Below are 19,194 nucleotides of genomic sequence, written 5' to 3' on the forward strand. Positions count from 1 at the left end.
GTGTCCACTGTCCAACGATTTCAACTAGGGTTTACAATTTTTTATAAGTTTTATAATTGTTGTATGACGTCCTAGCTGTAAGAAATTTTAATCTGTTGTGTTCGTGTATAAGTAGGTATAATTAATCTGCATGACACTTAGCTCACTTTAACTTGCGTGCATTGGCACTCCTGATAACTATAGTTCATTTTCTACTGCGTGTCGCCCGGGTAAACCTTTCGCGCCCCGATGCTGGTTGGTCGTCGTTCGGAACAATATGTATTATCATTATTTAGTCTATTTTTTATTAAAAACGATGACATCGTTTTCTATACATTGGTTCAATGCAGCGAACGCAAACTAAAAATCATGGAAAATAAAATTCAACATATTCAACATATACATATAAAAATATGAAGGTATTTGCTGATTCAGATCAATTTATGTTATGCTACGGTTTTTTGTTGAAAATTTTGTACATTCGTGATTTGCTGGTTGGGTTGACAGATGTCAAAAACTGGTCAAAGGGGATGTTATCAATACAACAAATGCATCTGTTCACATCTCTAACTATTGTCAGTTTTATTGTCTAAATGAATTTAACAAGAGAATTTGACATTCAGATGCTTTTTAGTTCGACAACAGACCAACTAGCGGATTTTTTTTTAGTTTACACGTTATAGTTAACGTTAGGTAGACAACCCTATTTTCATATTTTTTCAGCGCAGCATATAAACAACACCTTTTGGGTATTATATTTGTATAATTAAATGGTAACTTATATACTATATACTTGATTACTATATCTTTCGAATGCCAAGTACCAAATAAGTATACAAATATTTTTTTGTTTATAAAGATAGGACCAAACCCGTGGGTAGCCTTATGAAACGTGTCATAAAACTTCAAATCGCCATTTCTCTCGAATCTCTCGATGGATCATTTTGAAATTCTCTGAGAAGATGCTTGGATACTGTATCTTTCGAATGCCGTATGCCAAATTTATGGCAATTTTTTATAGTTAAGGTTGGACAGAGAAAGGATAAAATTCGCTAACGAAAAAAGCAGTTTTTTCCACACCGTATGTCAGATCTGCATAAAAATCAATCAGCAGTACTGTAACAACATTCTACATACGCTGATTGATTTTTATGAAGATCTGACATACGGTGTGGAAAAAACTGCTTTTTTCATTTGCGAATTTTGCGCATTCTCTGTCCAACCTTAATAATGGTTTTAGACACACCGTGGATATTCAGGAGAAACTTAAATGAGATCGGAACTAACACTGTGTAGTTGAGGAACGCACTCGTGCGGTAAACTTGCAAAGACACTTGAGATAAGCGCTCTAAAGCCTGAAAAACTTCATTTCATTCGGTTCAGATTTAATATGCACGATTACAAGATTAAGCTTAAGGAAAAAGGTAAAACAAATTGCGTGTTTGATTTATTGTAACAGCAGTGTCGATTGATTTCCATTTGGTATGCGCTTACAAATTTTGACAAAAGCTAGCAGAATTTAAATATTGCAAGATATAATTTTCAATATTTTAAAAGAGATTAAAGTAAGATGCTGCACCAATGATCAGAATATAACAAAAACTAACGGCTGATAGCTGACTGTGCAGAGAATAATCAGTATATCGACAGATCATAGTTTAGAAAGATAAGAATAAAATCCAGATACGAGGTGTTTAAAAAGCATTAATTGCCTACTTGAGGAAGTACCTAATTATACCATATACCAATACTGATAAGATCCATAACTATGAATTATAATATTAGAAAAGAACAGATAACTAAAGGCCACGAAAAAATAAGATTTAACAAACTAGCCAACGAAACGGACGCAACAATACTAACTTCTAAAAATATTATTAATTTTGTTAAATATTATTAGAGAAAGTTTTCTACAAGGGTTTACAATACCGACTACTGTTACTCTGCCGACTATTAATCCACTTATTATGAAAAAAAACCAATCCACCTTGTATTCTCTAAGAATATTTAACAAAATGGGTTTCAGATAGGTGCTTTCTTTTTATTATTAGGTTTAACCGATGCACAGTGGGAAAAAAGTATCAAAAACGCGACTTTAGTCAATGGTGTGATAGAACGCTAAGCACAATTACAGAAAATGTGCACTCCTTATTTAGAAATGTTTGGGGAATCGATTGCAAGTATTTAAAATGACCGCAAAGTACACTATCATACTTGCTTTGCCCTAATTCCCTTTTTGTTGGTGTTTATTTTTATTACTGGCTATATAACTTGAAATAAAACGGAATGCAGACTATTATAGTTAGTGTTTCCTAAGCAAAAAAGTCCAAAGATTCTATGCAAGATAGTAGGATTGTCCGCATAAAACTTTTTAATCCGTTTTACCTCAATTCTCCCCGAATGTTGGGTTTTTAGTTTAACTTTACTCAATATCTCGGAAGCAGGCCCGTTGCCGCTGATCAAAAATAGTGTTTCAGATGCAAAAAACTCCAAGCAAGCGATTAAAGATATATATAATGGGTGCACGGAACTTGTGAAAGCGTTTTACCCATTTTTTCCCAAACTCAAAAGGCAAATTAAACATGGAAATATACTTCGGAAAGAGTCTACATGCAGTTGATTAATAGTTGTATTGCTTATGTGAAAAGGTCCTGGGAATCCATGTCAGATAGTTAGAATGTCCGCATGAAATGTGTGAACCCGTTTTACCCCGTGTTCTTCTTATAACTCAAGTTTAAAGTTAAACTAGGTTTTACATTTAGGGAAGAGGTCGAATACGGCTCATCCAAAGTAGTAATCATTCTGTAAAAAAGTTCAGGAAATCAATTGAAGATAGCTAGAAGGATCGCACGAAACTTATGTATCCGTCTTACCCCAATTCTCGTAATTCAAGTGTGAAGTGAAATCTGGTCCTTTATTTCTGAAAGAGGCTGAATGCGACTGATCAAATGTATACATTCTTATATAAAATAGTCGGGGGAATTGGTTGAAAATAATAAAACGACTGCACGAAGCATATGAACCCTTTTACCCCAGTTCTCAGCACTCAAGTTTGACGTTAATCATTCAACAAAAAGGCTGTGTGCGGAATATTTCTTATTTATGAGAACCCGAGAAATTAATTACAGATAGTTAGAATGACCGCACGAAACGTGTGAGCCCGCTTTACCCTACTTCTTCTCATATCTTGTGTTTTCAGTTAAACCTGACTACGTTTTGGAAACAGCCTGAATGCGATTTTTTGTAAATAAGAATTATTACTTTTTATCAGCCGCTTACTGAAATGTAGGGTAAGTATAATTTTACACGGCTATAAGGGAAAAATTGGGATAAAACGGGTACACACGTTTCGTGCGGTCATTCTAAGTATCTCCAATCGATTCCTAGGAATTTTACCAACCTATGTGCATCAACTTTAACCTCACCGTTGCACATGTTGGTATGTCGTCGTTGTTGTGCTATCTTATGACAAACGCCATTTTGGGGAAAACTGAGTTAGATATGCCACATCACTTGTCTAAAAAAACTCTACAAAGTGGCGTTTTCAGAATTTTGACTTTCTGCTTGGTTACTGAGATATAGCGAGAAACGTTCAAAAAAAAAATTAATTTACAACTTCAAATGACTGTGTCTGAGGATTGGCTCAAGTTATCTTGATGCATAAGATGTGTTTATGCGTAAAACTATCTGAGGAACACAATTGCATAATCATTTTCAAAATAAAAATACACGAATTGTGAGAAAAATGCAGTTTAAGTTTTAAAATGGAAAAATCGCATATTTGGCAACACTGTCCCCAAAAATTACTATTTTTTATAGATTCCTTGACGATGATTCTGTATAAGTACCTGGACGCGATCACGACGGAAGACGAGCTGAGATGTGTATTGAAGCAGCAGTACAAACTGGGTGAGTTGTACATGACGATCCGATTAAAGAAGGGATGCCGAGAATGATTCGTTTACCGGTAACCGCTACTGACAAGGCGCTGGGGGTAGGCAAAGCTGGTTGAGATTCTCATAGAGAGTCGCCCCTCGAGTGAATAAACTAGTGGAGAATTGCTTCAAGTATTTGTGCTTTGGACAGGGATCCGCAAAGCCCCGAATAGATCAAGGATGTGCTGGAAATGCGGGGAGTCGGGACATCTAGCGAGAGACTGCACGCAGAGGCCAAAGTGCATGCGTTGTACTCCAGCGAATAGAAACGACGGGAGGCTTCAAATGCTATGCCTACAAGAGGGCAACTGCAGCCCAACGGTGATGGAGATAACCCAGATAAATCTGACTCACTGTGACACCGCACAGCAACTGTTGTGGCAGTCTACGACAGATACGTCAAAGTGACGTCGCTTTGTGTTATATATTCTGGAAGCACTGTTAGCTGTTACCCAACAGAGTAAGAGATACCGTCGCACAGTGTATGGTGCACTTTTAATTAACTGCCATAGAAAAAGAAAGACACATGTAATTTGAGTTCAACAGTAATAAAAGTTTTGTGGTATGTTCCTGCTGTTTATTAAAGTCTTCGGTCCTGCGAGTCATCCCTGCAACAGTCAGCTACAATAACTTGGCGACGAGGATAATCCGCACCCGGAAATTGAAAATCAGCACAGGAGCTGGAGATAACCTCACTTTCCCGAAATGGCTATTCCTCCTGCTCAGTTGCCTACTGCGTTTACTTTCGAACCATTCAATCCTTCTACTAGTAAATTCGACCGTTGGCTACAACGTTTAGAAGTTTCGTTCCGGATCTACCGAATAAACCAAGAGGATAAGCGGGACTATCTCTTGCATTACATGGGGAGTGCAACATACGACGTGCTGTGCAACAAACTTAAAGCGGAGTCCTCGGAGACGAAAACTTTCGATGAGATTGTTGCGTTACTTAAGGCGCATTATAGTCCAGCACCGCTGGAGATTTTGGAAAACTTCAAGTTCAATAGTCGGAAGCAACTCGACTACGAGTCATTGTGCGATTACGTTACGGATTTGGAAAAGCTAGCTCAAAGCTGCAATTTCGGTGAGCATTTAGACAACGCAATTCGCAACCAGTTTGTCTTCGGCATACGAAACCGTACTGTACAGTCTCGATTACTAGAAATCCGGGATCTTACTCTAGCAAAGGCTAAGGAAATCGCTTTCGGTATGGAAATGTCTCACAAGGGAGCAGATGAAATGCATGGTTCCAGTTCAACAGCAGACATTTCAACATATCGAGCACACCAAGACGAAGAAGAAGCAGTTGCTGCCATCATCACAAACTGTCAAAATGAAGTACAGGCTTGCACCGGATGGCAATCCGAAACTGTGTTTTCGATGCGGTGAAGCAGATCATCTTGCGAACAAGTGCAAACATCAATCAACCGAGTGCAACTTCTGTAAAACCAAGGGCCACTTGGAAAAAGTGTGCCAGAAGAAGATGATGGCTGCAGGGGAGCAGAAGAAGGACGCACACTTCATCGACGAGACCTGTTCAATCAAAGAAATTCTACACGTCCAAGGGATTCGGGACTTGGCTGACAAATTTCTGCTGGATCTGCGAGTAAATGGAAGGAAAATGGTTTTCGAGGTAGACACTGGCTCTCCTGTTTCACTGATCAGTGCCGCGGACAAGAAGTGTCATTTTCCGCACCTGGCACTAAACTCTACCAGTACTCAGTTAGTGAGTTATTGCGGTGCAGACATTAACGTTCTAGGTAAGATTTACGTTGATATTATTTCAAATGATCAGGAGTGCAGATTGCCTTTGCATGTCGCGGATTCTAAAAGACACCCACTACTAGGTCGCGATTGGTTGCTCCAATTGAATCTTGATTTCAATCGCGTTTTTAAACCGGGTGTTCATTCTATTACTAGTTTTCAAAGTTTTGAACAACAAACTGTCACTGCGCTCAAGGATCTTTTGGCAAAATACTCTTCCCTTTTCGATGGTAATGTTGGGAAAATTTCGGGTGTTCAAGCGTCTTTCAATCTGCGTGCCGGTTCCAAGCCAGTCTACATAAAGGCAAGGCCTGTTGCGTTTGCTGTTCGTGATGCTGTCGGTGAAGAGATCGTCAAATTCGTTGAAGCTGGCTTTTGGGAGAAAGTCGATCAATCGGACTGGGCTACACTTATCGTTCCAGTTTGCAAAGCCGGTGGTAAGGTTAGACTATGCGGCGACTACAAACTTACTGTGAACCCTTCTTTGTTGATCGATGACCATCCACTTCCTACGGTGGAGGAACTGTTCGTATCCGTTGCGGGAGGAGAACGATTTTCTAAAATTGACCTGTCCCAAGAATACTTGCAGTTGGAAGTGAGAGAAGAAGATAGAGCTTTACTAACCTTGAGTACTCACAAGGGGTTGTTCCGGCCGACAAGGCTTATGTACGGCGTGGCTTCCGCGCCCGCTATATTTCAAAGACTCATGGAGCAGATCCTGCTGGGTATACCAGGTGTCACGGTGTTCATCGACGATATTCGTGTCACCGGGCCCGATGATAAGTCCCATTTGCAAAGGTTGGATGAAGTACTTAAGAGGTTAAGTGCTCATGGTATGCGTGCTAATCGAGAGAAATGTGATTTCTTCTCAGATAAAATTGAATATTGCGGATACATGATCGATCGGCTAGGAGTTCATAAGCTTCGGAAAAAGATAGATGCAATTCAGAATATGCCCGTTCCTAAGGATAAGGAACAAGCTCGTTCATTTATTGGTCTGGTAGGATATTACGGACGTTTCTTTCCTAACCTGAGTACGATTGTTTACCCGTTGAACAACTTGTTAAAAAACGATGTACCGTTTTGCTGGAATAAGGAGTGCAATAAGTCGTTCATGTTAGTGAAAAACGAGATGCAATCGGACCGATTCTTAGTACACTACGATCCAACACTACCGCTAATTTTGGCTACAGATGCTTCACCATATGGAGTAGGAGCGGTCCTCAGTCACGTATTTCCGGATGGAACTGAGAGACCATTACAGTACGCGTCTCAAACATTGAATAGAACCCAGCAGCGGTATTCCCAGGTTGATAAAGAGGCGTATGCGATCATTTTCGGCATTCGTAAATTTCACCAGTATCTGTATGGTCGTAAATTCACCTTAGAAACTGACAACAAACCTGTGAGTCAGATTTTGTCCGAGACTAAAGGTTTACCAACGTTATCTGCTATGCGCATGCAACATTATGCTGCATTTCTACAATCGTTCGAGTACCGAATCCGTTTTCGTCGCTCGTCGAATCACTCCAATGCGGATGCTATGTCCCGTCTCCCACTTGCGATCACTGACCCCGAGTCCGAAATCGAAGAAACTGAAACTGTTGAAGTAAATTCAATCCAAACGTTACCTTTAACTGTTGACGAATTGGGTTCTGCTACGCTGGCTGATCAGAACGTTAAGGAATTGGTATGCGGGTTACATTGCGGCAGAATAGTTGAAGCTAAATTTCGTTTTGGTGTTCGACAAGAAGAGTTCAGCCTTCAGAAAGATTGTATAATGAGAGGCTTACGTGTTTATATACCACCATCTTTGCGCAAGAAAGTACTGGATGAGCTTCATTCTACTCACTTCGGCGTTTCGAGAATCAAGTCGTTGGCAAGAGCATATTGCTGGTGGCAAGGAATTGATGGTGATATCGAGAGACAAGTTCAAAATTGTGCGTCGTGTCAGGTTACAAGATCAAATCCTTCGAGTGTTTCGTTTCATTGTTGGGAAACTCCCTCAGAACCATTTCAACGTGTTCATGCAGACTATGCCGGTCCATTCATGGGACTGTATTTCTTAATACTAGTTGATGCTTATTCTAAATGGCCTGTCGTTAGATTTGTGAGTAACATGACTACCGAAACTACTATCCATGAGTGTAGGGAATTTTTCAGTGCATATGGCATTCCATCGGTTTTCGTGAGTGATAATGGCCGTCAGTTCACTTCAACTGAATTTGCTAGATTCATGAAGATGAATGGAATCGTTCAAAAGTTCAGTGCGCCATACCATCCAGCCACAAATGGACAAGCAGAAAGGTTCATTCAAACTATGAAAACCAAGCTAAAGGCTATGCAATGTGATCGTTCTGAGGTCCACAGTGAATTATGTTCCATCTTACTTTCGTATCGTAAAATGATTCACCCTGCAACTGGACGATCGCTATCGATGTTAGTTTTTGGTCGTCAAATGCGCTCTCGTCTGGACCTTATGGTACCCTCTAACGATCCAAAGCGAAGTGAAATCGAACAAAAAACACGTGAGTTGAATGTTGGGTCTAGAGTGGCTGCGCGAGAATACGTCCACGAGAACAAATGAGAATTCGGAACAGTTAAACTACGTTTTGGAAAACTACACTATCTAATTTCACTTGACGATGGAAGAGAATAAAAAAGACATATCGATCAAATCCGTTTGGTCGGTACGGAGCTACGACGTTCACCAAGGGACGACCAAATCTTTAGAGGGGAAAGACATGTGTTCGATGAGAATGTCGCTGATCATGAAGCGGAGGCTGCCCATACGGATCGAACAGTAACTCCAGATTCGATTAAGAGCTCAACAACTACGCCCAGTTTTGGTTTGTCCACTTCAGAAACCTCTTCGGATGCGGAACAACCAACTCCGAGAAAGCATACAGATTCTCAGCAACCTTCATGTCCGGTGGAGTTTGAACTACGACGTTCTAACAGAACTATCAAGCCACCCGTAAAGCTGAATCTATAAAGCAACGTAGCAATCGTTCGTACGCCGCGGAGAGCTGTTATATATTCTGGAAGCACTGTTAGCTGTTACCCAACAGAGTAAGAGATACCGTCGCACAGTGTATGGTGCACTTTTAATTAACTGCCATAGAAAAAGAAAGACACATGTAATTTGAGTTCAACAGTAATAAAAGTTTTGTGGTATGTTCCTGCTGTTTATTAAAGTCTTCGGTCCTGCGAGTCATCCCTGCAACAGTCAGCTACAATACTTTATTTGCAGAGCCGTATTAAATCTCCCTTGATAGCGGCAACTGGGTGGCGGATAGATTGTAGAAACGTAGAACGCTCATAAGAAGGCTTCCAGATCCCTAAAATCATCTGCGTCTATGTATGCAGCTGTTATGCTCCTCCAAGGTGGACAGTGGAGCAGTTCAGCCTAATGCTGGAGCAGCTAACCGAGCAGTTGATCGGCCGGAAGCCGATTGTCATTAGTGGCAAGGTAGCGTTTCGAAAAGCTACAGCCGCTTTAAAAAAGGAGACCAAGGTTAGCATGTCAGATTACCACAAGGAACTGTGCCGAGAAGTAGATGCCAATCCCTGGGCGACGCATACCGGTTCGTGTTAGCGAAAATGAAGGGCCCGTCGACGCCAGCCGAAATGTGCACGAGTAAGTTGAAAAGCTGAGGGTTTCTTTCCGAAGCACGAGCGAACTACCTAGCCAACGACACCTTACGGCGAAGAAGAAGGAGCAAACACGGACGATCGGTAAGTGACTAACGATCAGCTGGTAAAAGTTTAGAAGCGACTGAAATCAAAAAAAGCCCCCGGTCCGGATGGGATACCAAACGTTGTGCTGAATGCTGCGATCCTGGCATACTCGGACATGTTCAGAATGGTGCTGCCCATAATCGCAAGTCAGTCCCAAGTTCTATGGGATTCCCTATCTACATGGGACTGACTTACGATCATGGGCAGTGCAGAAGTGTCTAGATGAAAACCATTTCCCGAAATGTGATGCTGCCAAACCCTAGTAGCAATTGAGGTTTTATGGTAGTTTTATAGCCACTCATAAAACTTAGATTGCACTTGTAGCATTCTATAAAACTTCAATTGTTACTTGGGAAGCCAGGGAAGTCATCGGGCGGTCCGACAAAATGGTTACCTAGGTCCGAAGCGGATCAATCGACTATTAATGGATAAGGTAAACATAATAGCAGTGTTAGTCCTTACTTGCAAATACATTTTCCTACAAATGTTTCATCTTCAACTTCTAACGGAATTCGATTATCCCTGTTCTAGTCAATATACGTAGTTATTAGGATATGGATCAGGCAAATCCTTAATTCTTTTCTATCATTATTATGCTGAGTAGCTAGAAGGGTGAAGGCATTTTAAAGTTTCACAAAAAATTTCCGCGCATAAACCACATGAGAAATATTCATCCACGATTCCCCAGAAAGTTTGCTCGATCCGAATGTTCATCTGGCTCGACACGAGCAGACTACACCGACGCAAAATGGCTGCTTAGCATTTCTTAAGAGCCGCTGTGCTTGGTCAAGTCAAGTCATAAAAACGAATTTTGAATAATTTGAATTATCTCTTAGGTGACAGGTGATCCCCATATTCCCCCACCCAAGGGAATTGATATATCCGCTTGTAAGTAGGAGCACACCAACCAGCCATGAAGATGTCCGAACCGATGAGAATGGACCATACCAGTCGAATGCCACAGGCCCAGCCGTACAGTTCCTGAAATGGTTGAGCCTGAACTGATTTCATATCGGTGGTAGTTCTTAATAAAATCAATGAATCAATCAACGATCAAGGATCTCTACTGGCGCGCACACCAACTATCTTAAACGAAAAAGATATTACATATCACTTTATTCATATTCCCTAATCTTATAATCAACAAAGGCTGTCTGCCAATTCTAATTCAGTAAAGCTAATGATGTGACCATCAAGAATACGTCAGACAACCTTAAATGACTCCTTCGACACCAGCTTGGCCTTATCAAGCGATAACGCGGGTGGCGACGTGAAAACTGCCAAATAGGACTTAAGAACAGCTTGATGTAATATCTGACTGATGTTGCTCCAAATGTATGTGATCCAAGACTGACTTGGATAATACATCGAGCCTAGTTTGCACACCTTACATAACTAGACTCACTGTTCTCCATTCACCCACAATTGATCTGTACAGTCTTTTTTTTTCGAAATCATTAGTGTAAGTAAGTAAGCCCAGATAAAGTAGGTGGAAAGTCATTAATAAATAGTGCCAATAACTAAGAGCACAACATACTGCCCTATAAAATGCCTTCGACGTTACAGAACTAACGATAGACGAACCCAATGTGCCAGCGAATTTACGAAATTTATAAGTAGTAATTCACCCAAGTTATTAAAGCTTAGTCAATACAGCGAATATTTAGAGCCACAAAAAAGTAAACTTTTGCCAATTAGTGAAAACCGATCTACCGAGTACTAATCTATCCTGCAATGTGGACATAAAATTCTAATCCCGGATAATTGTGTTATTGTAAACATTGGCCTCCATTATTTTCGAACAAGCTCACGATAAAGATATGCCACAATAATGTTAAGTACAAAGTTCCTGATTTTTGGACGATCTGAGTCATAATGTTCTAATATATAATAGCACGACTTCCGAAATGTTAAAATTGATATTGTATAAAAATCGTTTGCCCGTTTTTGAGCCGTTGAGGGCTAGCTTTTGCATACTGTGAATACATAATTGAGACTTTAGGGACATTTCAACCATTTAACTAAAAATAATAAAATAAGAAAGCACCAATCTGAGCAAAATTCTACGCGCTAGAACTATTCTACTGTAAACTTATATACACAACCATACCTTGAAGCACAACATATTCGGGGGCATGCAGAGTGTGTTCCCAAAGCACCGGCTTACCTTCGCTGCCGTCGTGGCGGAACTTTTACGAAAGTTGATACCGCTCGGACCAGTGCAGTCGATTGTTGTCCCACTGGAACCGGGTCTACATTTGAAGGGGTTTTCACCACCAGAACCTATCCGCAGGCCGCTGCCGGTAATCGCCACCGATTCATCTACGGTGGTCGATGACGAAGATGAGGAAGAGATTGTTGTATGGGCCGAGCTGGTTGTTAGCTGGTTCGGCTCTAGTGACGGTAGTAGAAGAGCTTTTTTTGGTAAAAGTATTGCGATTGATGGACACAACACGGCATGATAAAAATGACAGATATGGAGAAGAAAGAAGAAAAGATGGATGGTGGCGAGAAACAAAACATTGAATTAAACGAAAACCGCGTACACACAACACAAATATTTACCTGGTGTTCGTTGAATATCTTTCAGTCCTTTCTCAATGTTGATAGCTAGCTCGGAACCAGCCCGGGATCGTACAAGAACGTTATCCAGCTTTGGTAGTTCGTAAACAAACAGCTCACAGGCGGTACTAGGTTTGATTTTCTGCTCGTTCGGAAGGATACAACGGATTTGAGAATTCGACAATTCGCATATCAACATCAGTTCGGGGTCAAGGATACACAGGTCAGCAAGTTGTATTTTCAGATCCCAATACTTCTGCTCCGAGTTCAGTCGAAGGCCATACTTCACTGGGACCGATCCATCCAGCAGTGTTACTGAAATTTTTACCACAATATAATTAACATTCCAACGAAGCTAATCAAACGTTCTCCAAAAATCATTTTCCTGAAATAGTTCCAATCAAGACATCTCAAAAAGAAACATGTTGTCTGACAATTCTCCTATTGGTAACGGTAGCTAAATCTGAAATGATTGCATTTTACCGACCTGAGTTATAGACCAACATTTTTTCGCTGTGATCAGTCTGTACGGAACTCGGAAAAATAACTTTTTGTAAAAAACATGTGTAATGCTTACCTAAAACCTCACAATAAGTGTAGTTCTCCACAGGCAGTGGCAGACTGAGCAAGCTGAACGGATCGAACCGAACCGAATCCCGCCCACAGCCGGTACAGGTAACCTTAGATTTCAACTGTCCGTAGAAAAGATCCACGATAATACTTTGATTTCGCGCGTGATGCTGTGACCAAGCTTCTGTCGCAACCTCCACATCGGATCGTCCATCGGAATCTTTCAGTTCACTGTACGGTTTCTCCATCACTCGATTTAGATCTTCATGCAACGAATCCAGTAACCAGTCGAGCAGTTCTTGGGAGTCGTGTTGGCCTCCGCCGGAAAATTGCGGTGCATGTTTAGTGACACAAAACCGCAATTTCAGCGGAGCAATTGAACGCTGTGATGCAGTCCAAACTTCTCGCAAGAGTTCGGCATAGCGCACCGCAAGTTGTCCCTTGGTTCCCAGTTTGTTGCTGACATTTAGCTCATACATGTGCATCTTCTTGATGAAATATTGTGTGAGTGGTTGTGTGTTGAAGAGGACTTGTAGGGCTGCGTTCATGAAACAGGTATTTCCGAGATTGTGCAACCCAGTGGCACCTGGCGGATGCTGTGATTGAATGGACGCAAGCGTTCCACGGCGATCCAGATTACCATGACTGCTGCTATGAGCTAGTGTTAGAGACCCAAGCTCTTCCGGCCAGGTTAGATCTTTATTGCGGATTTCCAGCAACAGTTGATCGTTATCTGATATGGACAGTTCTTGAAGAGTGAGGATATCGTCTTCCAATAGATTCCCATCAGTAACTCCCGCAGGAGTTGGCACTAGGTGCCAAAGCCGAATGTCTTCCACGCGGAGTTTCAGTCTTTGGCAAAGGAATTCAGCAACTTGTTTGACAGTGGCGAGCCGACTGAAAGCTGCTGTGTATGCAAGATACTTTTTTGGAGGTTGTAAAACCGATGAAACACTTGGGTAGCTACCAGTAGTCAAAGTACCGTAGCCACCTGATATACTACCCCAAGCACTATTGCTCTGTTGTTGTTGTTGATTGGGTGCACTCTGATGTCTCATGATTCGTAGATTGTACGGGTACAGCTCCAGCTCAACGTCTCCCGTACTAAGAGGTTGAATAGCTTGCCTTGGTAGCGGTAAAGGACCACCATACCACTGGGAGAGAGCTTTCCACAAAGATTCTGGAACAAGCTCGAAATCTCGATGCTGAGCAAGAGTCAAATCTAGTTTCAGTCGTCCACCTTCTCCCGTTAACGTTGGTATCTGTTTATGAAGGACAGGTGATATCAAATTACTGTTATCTATCACACCCGGAGGTCCGCCGGAGTGTCTACCGCATGAAATGCCACTGCTTCCAGAACCAAGACTAGACGAATCTCCCGTGTTGAGTAAATCACCCATGCTTTCGGTCGAGTTCGACGTGAAACTTTCATCACAGATCATCGCTTCGTCTACACCAGCAATGCTAGCGGTGGTCGCATTTTTACGATTACTACCATAACTGGAAGCAATTTTGCAGTGAACGCAACTAGTATTCGCCGGGGGTTGCGTATACTGGCTCCAATAATGCCACCAATCAGACGAAATCAAGTACCAAAACTGACCGACTTTGTAGCCTCTTCTCACTTCTCGAGCTAACCAGCCTCGGACTATATCCCCTTCCAAATGTTTGCACTGCGGCCTTAATCCAAGCACGATGTGACAAACCTCAAATAGTAAATCCAAGAATGGTTGAACCAAATTGGTAGTGCTTTCTATACTCCAAATTAGGAAATCCTCCTGGGTGAACCGAAACTCTGGAATGGGATCTGGAATCTCCTTTTTCATATGTCCTTCTTCGCAACTCTGGTTCACATCGGTCGCCCTTCGATACAGTTCCTCCGTCACTTTCTTACTGGTAACACTTTTGTAGCAAACAGCATTCGTTTCTTTGGCGACAAACAGTAGAATTTCCACCATTTTACCAACCTCAGCAGAGTTCAAGACTCCATCTCGATCAATATCGAATACTTTGAAGCAAAATTTACTCCTTTCGACATTCGGTCCTCGACAGGCAGCGCTAACCCCGCAGCAAAGTTCCTTGAAATCAATATGCCCGTCATGGTTCTCATCGAACGCTAGGAAAACGCCTCCAAGGGCCGCCTTTGGCACCGGTGGACAAATCAGCGGTCCAAGCGATTCTAGATCCAACTGACCAGTCAGTGCCAGTCCCTTCAGCAACCAAAACACCTTCTCCAGATCACCGATGTCCTGCTCCTCCAGGTGTGTAACCCCCGCCAGGCTCTGGTAGAAAGTGGGCGTTTCCAGCTCCGAGCTAAGATTAACGCATGCATCCTGTAGCAGCCACTTCGACAGAACTGTGGCCCCCTTGTAAATTTGGATCCACGATTTGAACTGATCGAACGTGACTCGATCATTTTGACCAAACAACGCTACGGTGTATTTGGATAGGCTGTTGCTTTTACTCACTATCGATTGATTGTTATTGTTGTTATTACTAATACTACAATTGGTGGTTGCGTTCAAAACATTGCTTTGGTACGTAGTTTCAATTTGTATGGCTTTTTGGAAATCTTGCTTAAGGATGTGAGTCCCGGAATCGTTGCAGTAGAGTGTCCATAGAAATCTAGAATAGAAAAAAAGTTTGATTTTAAATTGTTTTTCGTCTAGGGTTTTTTAAGAATTATTGCGATGATAAAACTCTGCAACATTGCAATAAATCAACGCAACGGTTGTGATCTAGGATTTAGGCTTCGTTAAAGATGTAGGCACACGAGGCTACAGGACAAACGCTACAAAAATATTCACCAAGAATTTTGTTCTCGCTATTCCAATGCAGCAACAGCAACAGCGTTGAAATATTCTGATTGCACTTGGAAACTGGAAAATCCAACCAGCGACAATCGTATTTTCTCTTGCTCTAAGCAATGGAATAACGTCGGAAGTAGTGCGCATTGTTCGTACAATGATGCCTTATATTACGCATTATTTCCGATGTTATGGATTAGCACTGAACAAGAGAAAAAAACGATTGTCGCTGGTTGGATATTCCAGTTTTCAACTTCAATCAGAATAGGTAGAACAAAATCCCTAGTGAATATTTTTGTGGTGTGCGTCCTGTCGCCTCATGTGCAAACTTCTTAATTGTTACGTTTCGAGAAATAGGAAGCAATTGTTTTAACTAACATATACTTGTAGATTTCGACAACCCGGTTTGTTGCTTACAATTACTAACAATCGATGACTTCACCTGAAATTCATTTTAATTATAATTACACGATAACAATACCTCCTGCGCTCGGGTACGTGCATTCTGATATTGCTCGACAGGTCGACGCGTTAACTGTTCGATAGGTAGAATGGGCGTCCTTTGCGTTAACTGCTCTACATATACTTTTTTGAGCAGTGATATATTGTTGCCGATTTGATAGGTTTAGTATATAACCGTTGTTGTAGTCGGGGGCAGGTCGGGAGCCTGGTTGAATAAATAAAAAAGACACTCGCGTACAGACTACATAAAATACTTTGAATAACGAATGGTTAAAATAGAGCATGTGCTCAACGGACTGACTGATGACTGACTGGTTAATGATGACTGGTTAAAAAGTGGTTTCCGCTTATGGCGGCATCTCGGAGTGACAGCAAGACTGTCACTAGAGAGCCTAGCGCAGAGAGTGGCGGATGGCAGGGCGGAGTTGCCATCGCTCCAGTTTAGTTATCTCCAACATCTCCCCTCTTAATAAAGGTGGTACGGGTCAAACCACTGCGACGCTCTTCGAACTCTCGAAGATCGGCGTGATAGTGCTGCCACCGGATCTGCTTCAACTGCTGAGTTAAATTCGGAAGATGTTGCATGTGATGACGAAGACAGTAGAGAAGGTGATGGATTAACCACCGATTCAGGAGGCTGATCACAACGAGGTGTCGACGATGCACATTGTGAGGTGTTTGGCTGCAGCGTCGACGATGACTGCGATGTTGTATCAGTTGGTAAGTTCGGCAGCTTCCACACGTCCAACAGAATATCCAAAGGAAACTGAGCATATCTGGTTTGCTGTCCTACTGTGTTGGTGGTTGATCCGGTTACAGTTCGACTACGGAGTTGATTAATATGCGAACGTAGCATTCGACGGTCCTCCACATAGATGTTGTACATCACGTCACCAATTCTTTCGACGATCACACCTGGAGACCATTTCCAACTGTTTCTTGCATATATTTTGGCAAATACTGGATCATTCCGACTAAAAAATCTCAACTGGCTGTACTGCTTCTCGATTGGTTTCGGATCAGTCGCAGGGGGCGGCCGTAGTAGTTCGAGACAGGTTCAGATCTTGCGACCGAACAAAAGTTCAGATAGAGATTTGCCTTCAGGAGCCGAACGGTTATGTATGCTTCTATAAGCGAGCAAAAAGGTATCCAACGCATCAGTAATTGATCCTCTACCCTCTCGGATTTTCTTGACGGCCCTTTCGAAAGTGTCTACAAAACGCTCAGTTTGGTCGTTGGATTGTGGATGAAAGGGGGTGTCGTAATGTGCTCGATACCGTTGATAGCGCAAAACTCAGCAAATTCCGCGCTCGTAAATTGGGTACCGTTGTCGGACACTAGAGTCACTGACATACCAAGTCGAGCAAAAAGGCCACACAGGATACTGATTGTAGCCGTAGAGGTGATTCTTCTGGTTTGCACAATCTCCGGCCACTTGGAGTATGAATCCACTGCGATGAGGTAATATTCGCCTTCGATGGGACCGGCAAAATCTACGTGAACACGCTGCCATGGGCCGGATGTTTTCGACCACGGTACAGGAGCAGCGCAAGGAGGGGACCTGGAAACGGATGCGCAATGCTGACACGCCTTTACATAACCAATGATATCATCTATGGAGGGCCAGTAGACGTAGCTTCGGGCGATTGCTTTCATCCGCTGCATGCCCGGATGATGTCCACGATGAAGCTGGTCCAAGCATCGTTTTCGATATTGTGATAGAAAGACGAGTCGTTCAGCAAACAAAATACACCCATCGACCACAGTAAGTGACTCCTGTCTGGAGTGAAATCGCTTAAGCTCAGGATCGACGGCTTTTGATCAAGGCCAACCGTCTTGTATGTACCGGAAGACTTTGCGAAGCAATGGATCAGCTTGGGTACTCTGTGCTACGACTCTGAAACTGAGCGGTAATATATTAACAGCATCAGCGGCTACTGACCTTACATCTTTTACGAGGATAATGCTCGCAATGACGTAATCCTCCTCTGGCTTAACGTGCTGGTTGATTAGACGAGACAACACGTCAGCGTTGCCAAACTTGTCGGTTGGCACGTACTCAATGTCAAAATCGTACAACAGCAGATTGAGGGCGAAACGTTGCACCCGGTTTGCCGTATATACCGGTATGCCCTTCTTAGAACCAAAAATTCGAAGCAGCGGAGCGTGGTCGGTTTGTAGACGGAATTTCCTACCGAAAATTATTTTGTGGAACTTGGTGACTGCAAAGATGATTGCTAAACCTTCGCGATCGGGCTGGCTATAGTTTTGTTCCGCTTTCGTGAGTGCTCTGGAAGCATGCTGAACAACCTTGATGGACCCATCGGGGAATTTGTGACTGATGGATGCTCCGAGGCCAACGGATGATGCGTCAGCTGACACTATAAGCTCCTGTTTCGGATCGTAGTGTGTCAGCAGAAGTCCCGAGGAGAGAATCTGCTTGAATCGCTCGAACGCTTGCTGGCACTCCTGATTCCATCCAAACTTTGTCTCCGACTTCAGCAAGTTGTCGAGCGGATAGCGCAACTGTCGCATGTTGGGCACAAACTTGCCGTAATAATTGATCGCCCCAAGGAAAGAGCCAGGAGGTAGCTTGGTTATTGCCTCAACCTGTACTGGATCAGGTTGCAATTCACGTCGGTCGAATATATGGCCCAAATAGCGTATCTGTTGCTTACTGAAGCTGCACTTTTCGGCTCTGATGATAAAACCAAAATCCTGAATCCGCTGAAGAACTGCTTCCAAATTACGGTCGTGCTCCTCTTGTGTTTCACCGCCAACGATGACGTCATCGAGATAACCAGAAGTGCCCTTAAGGCCGGCTAGCATGGTATCGATGAGCTGCTGAAAAGCACCAGGTGCTACCTTTACACCAGGTGGAAGGCGGTTGTAGTGGTAAAGACCACGGTGTATGTTAATTGTCAGCAAAGGACGGTATTGTTCGTCGATTTCCACCTGTAGAAAAGCGTCCGAAAGATCAATCTGGCTGAATATTTTGCAGTTAGCCAGCTTGGCAAAGATGTCTTCCGGGAGTGGCAGTGGATACTGATAAGTCTGCAAAGCGGAGTTTAGACCTGTAGAATAGTCTCCGCAAATTCGGATGTTGCCATTTGCTTTGCGCACTACGACGTTCGGCGCTGCCCATTATGAATAATCGACCGGTGTGATGATATTGACTTTTTCCAACCTGTCAAATTCCTGGTTGACTACGCTGTACATTGCATACGCCACCGGACGCTTGGCACAAAAAACAGGCGTGCACTGTTCTTTTACCTTAAATTTAATTTTGGTCCGGTTGCACAACCCGAGCTTTTCGCTGAACACTTTTGGGTAAGTAGCTTTGAGAGTTGCACTGGTGGACGGGGTACTAGTAA

The 19,194-nt window shown here is 42.6% G+C and overlaps 1 protein-coding gene across 4 annotated transcripts in view; it reads right to left on the reverse strand.

Moving 5' to 3' along the window:
• The window catches only part of LOC131683988 (ubiquitin carboxyl-terminal hydrolase 32), a 68,436-nt gene that overhangs the window by 23,589 nt on the left and 25,653 nt on the right, over positions 1–19,194 (reverse strand). For 2 of the 4 annotated variants that reach the window (XM_058966427.1, XM_058966428.1), the window contains exons 4-6: positions 12,559–15,176; positions 11,985–12,296; positions 11,530–11,834 (exon numbers count right to left, since the gene is read on the reverse strand). In XM_058966427.1, the coding sequence (XP_058822410.1) occupies positions 11,530–11,834; positions 11,985–12,296; positions 12,559–15,176 (3,235 nt within the window). The remainder of the gene's footprint in view (positions 1–11,529; positions 11,835–11,984; positions 12,297–12,558; positions 15,177–19,194) is intronic. The other 2 variants (XM_058966429.1, XM_058966430.1) reach the window with 2 other exon arrangements.

The sequence above is a fragment of the Topomyia yanbarensis genome, chromosome 2, assembly GCF_030247195.1.
Source record: "Topomyia yanbarensis strain Yona2022 chromosome 2, ASM3024719v1, whole genome shotgun sequence".
Classification (NCBI taxonomy): Eukaryota; Metazoa; Arthropoda; class Insecta; order Diptera; family Culicidae; genus Topomyia; species Topomyia yanbarensis.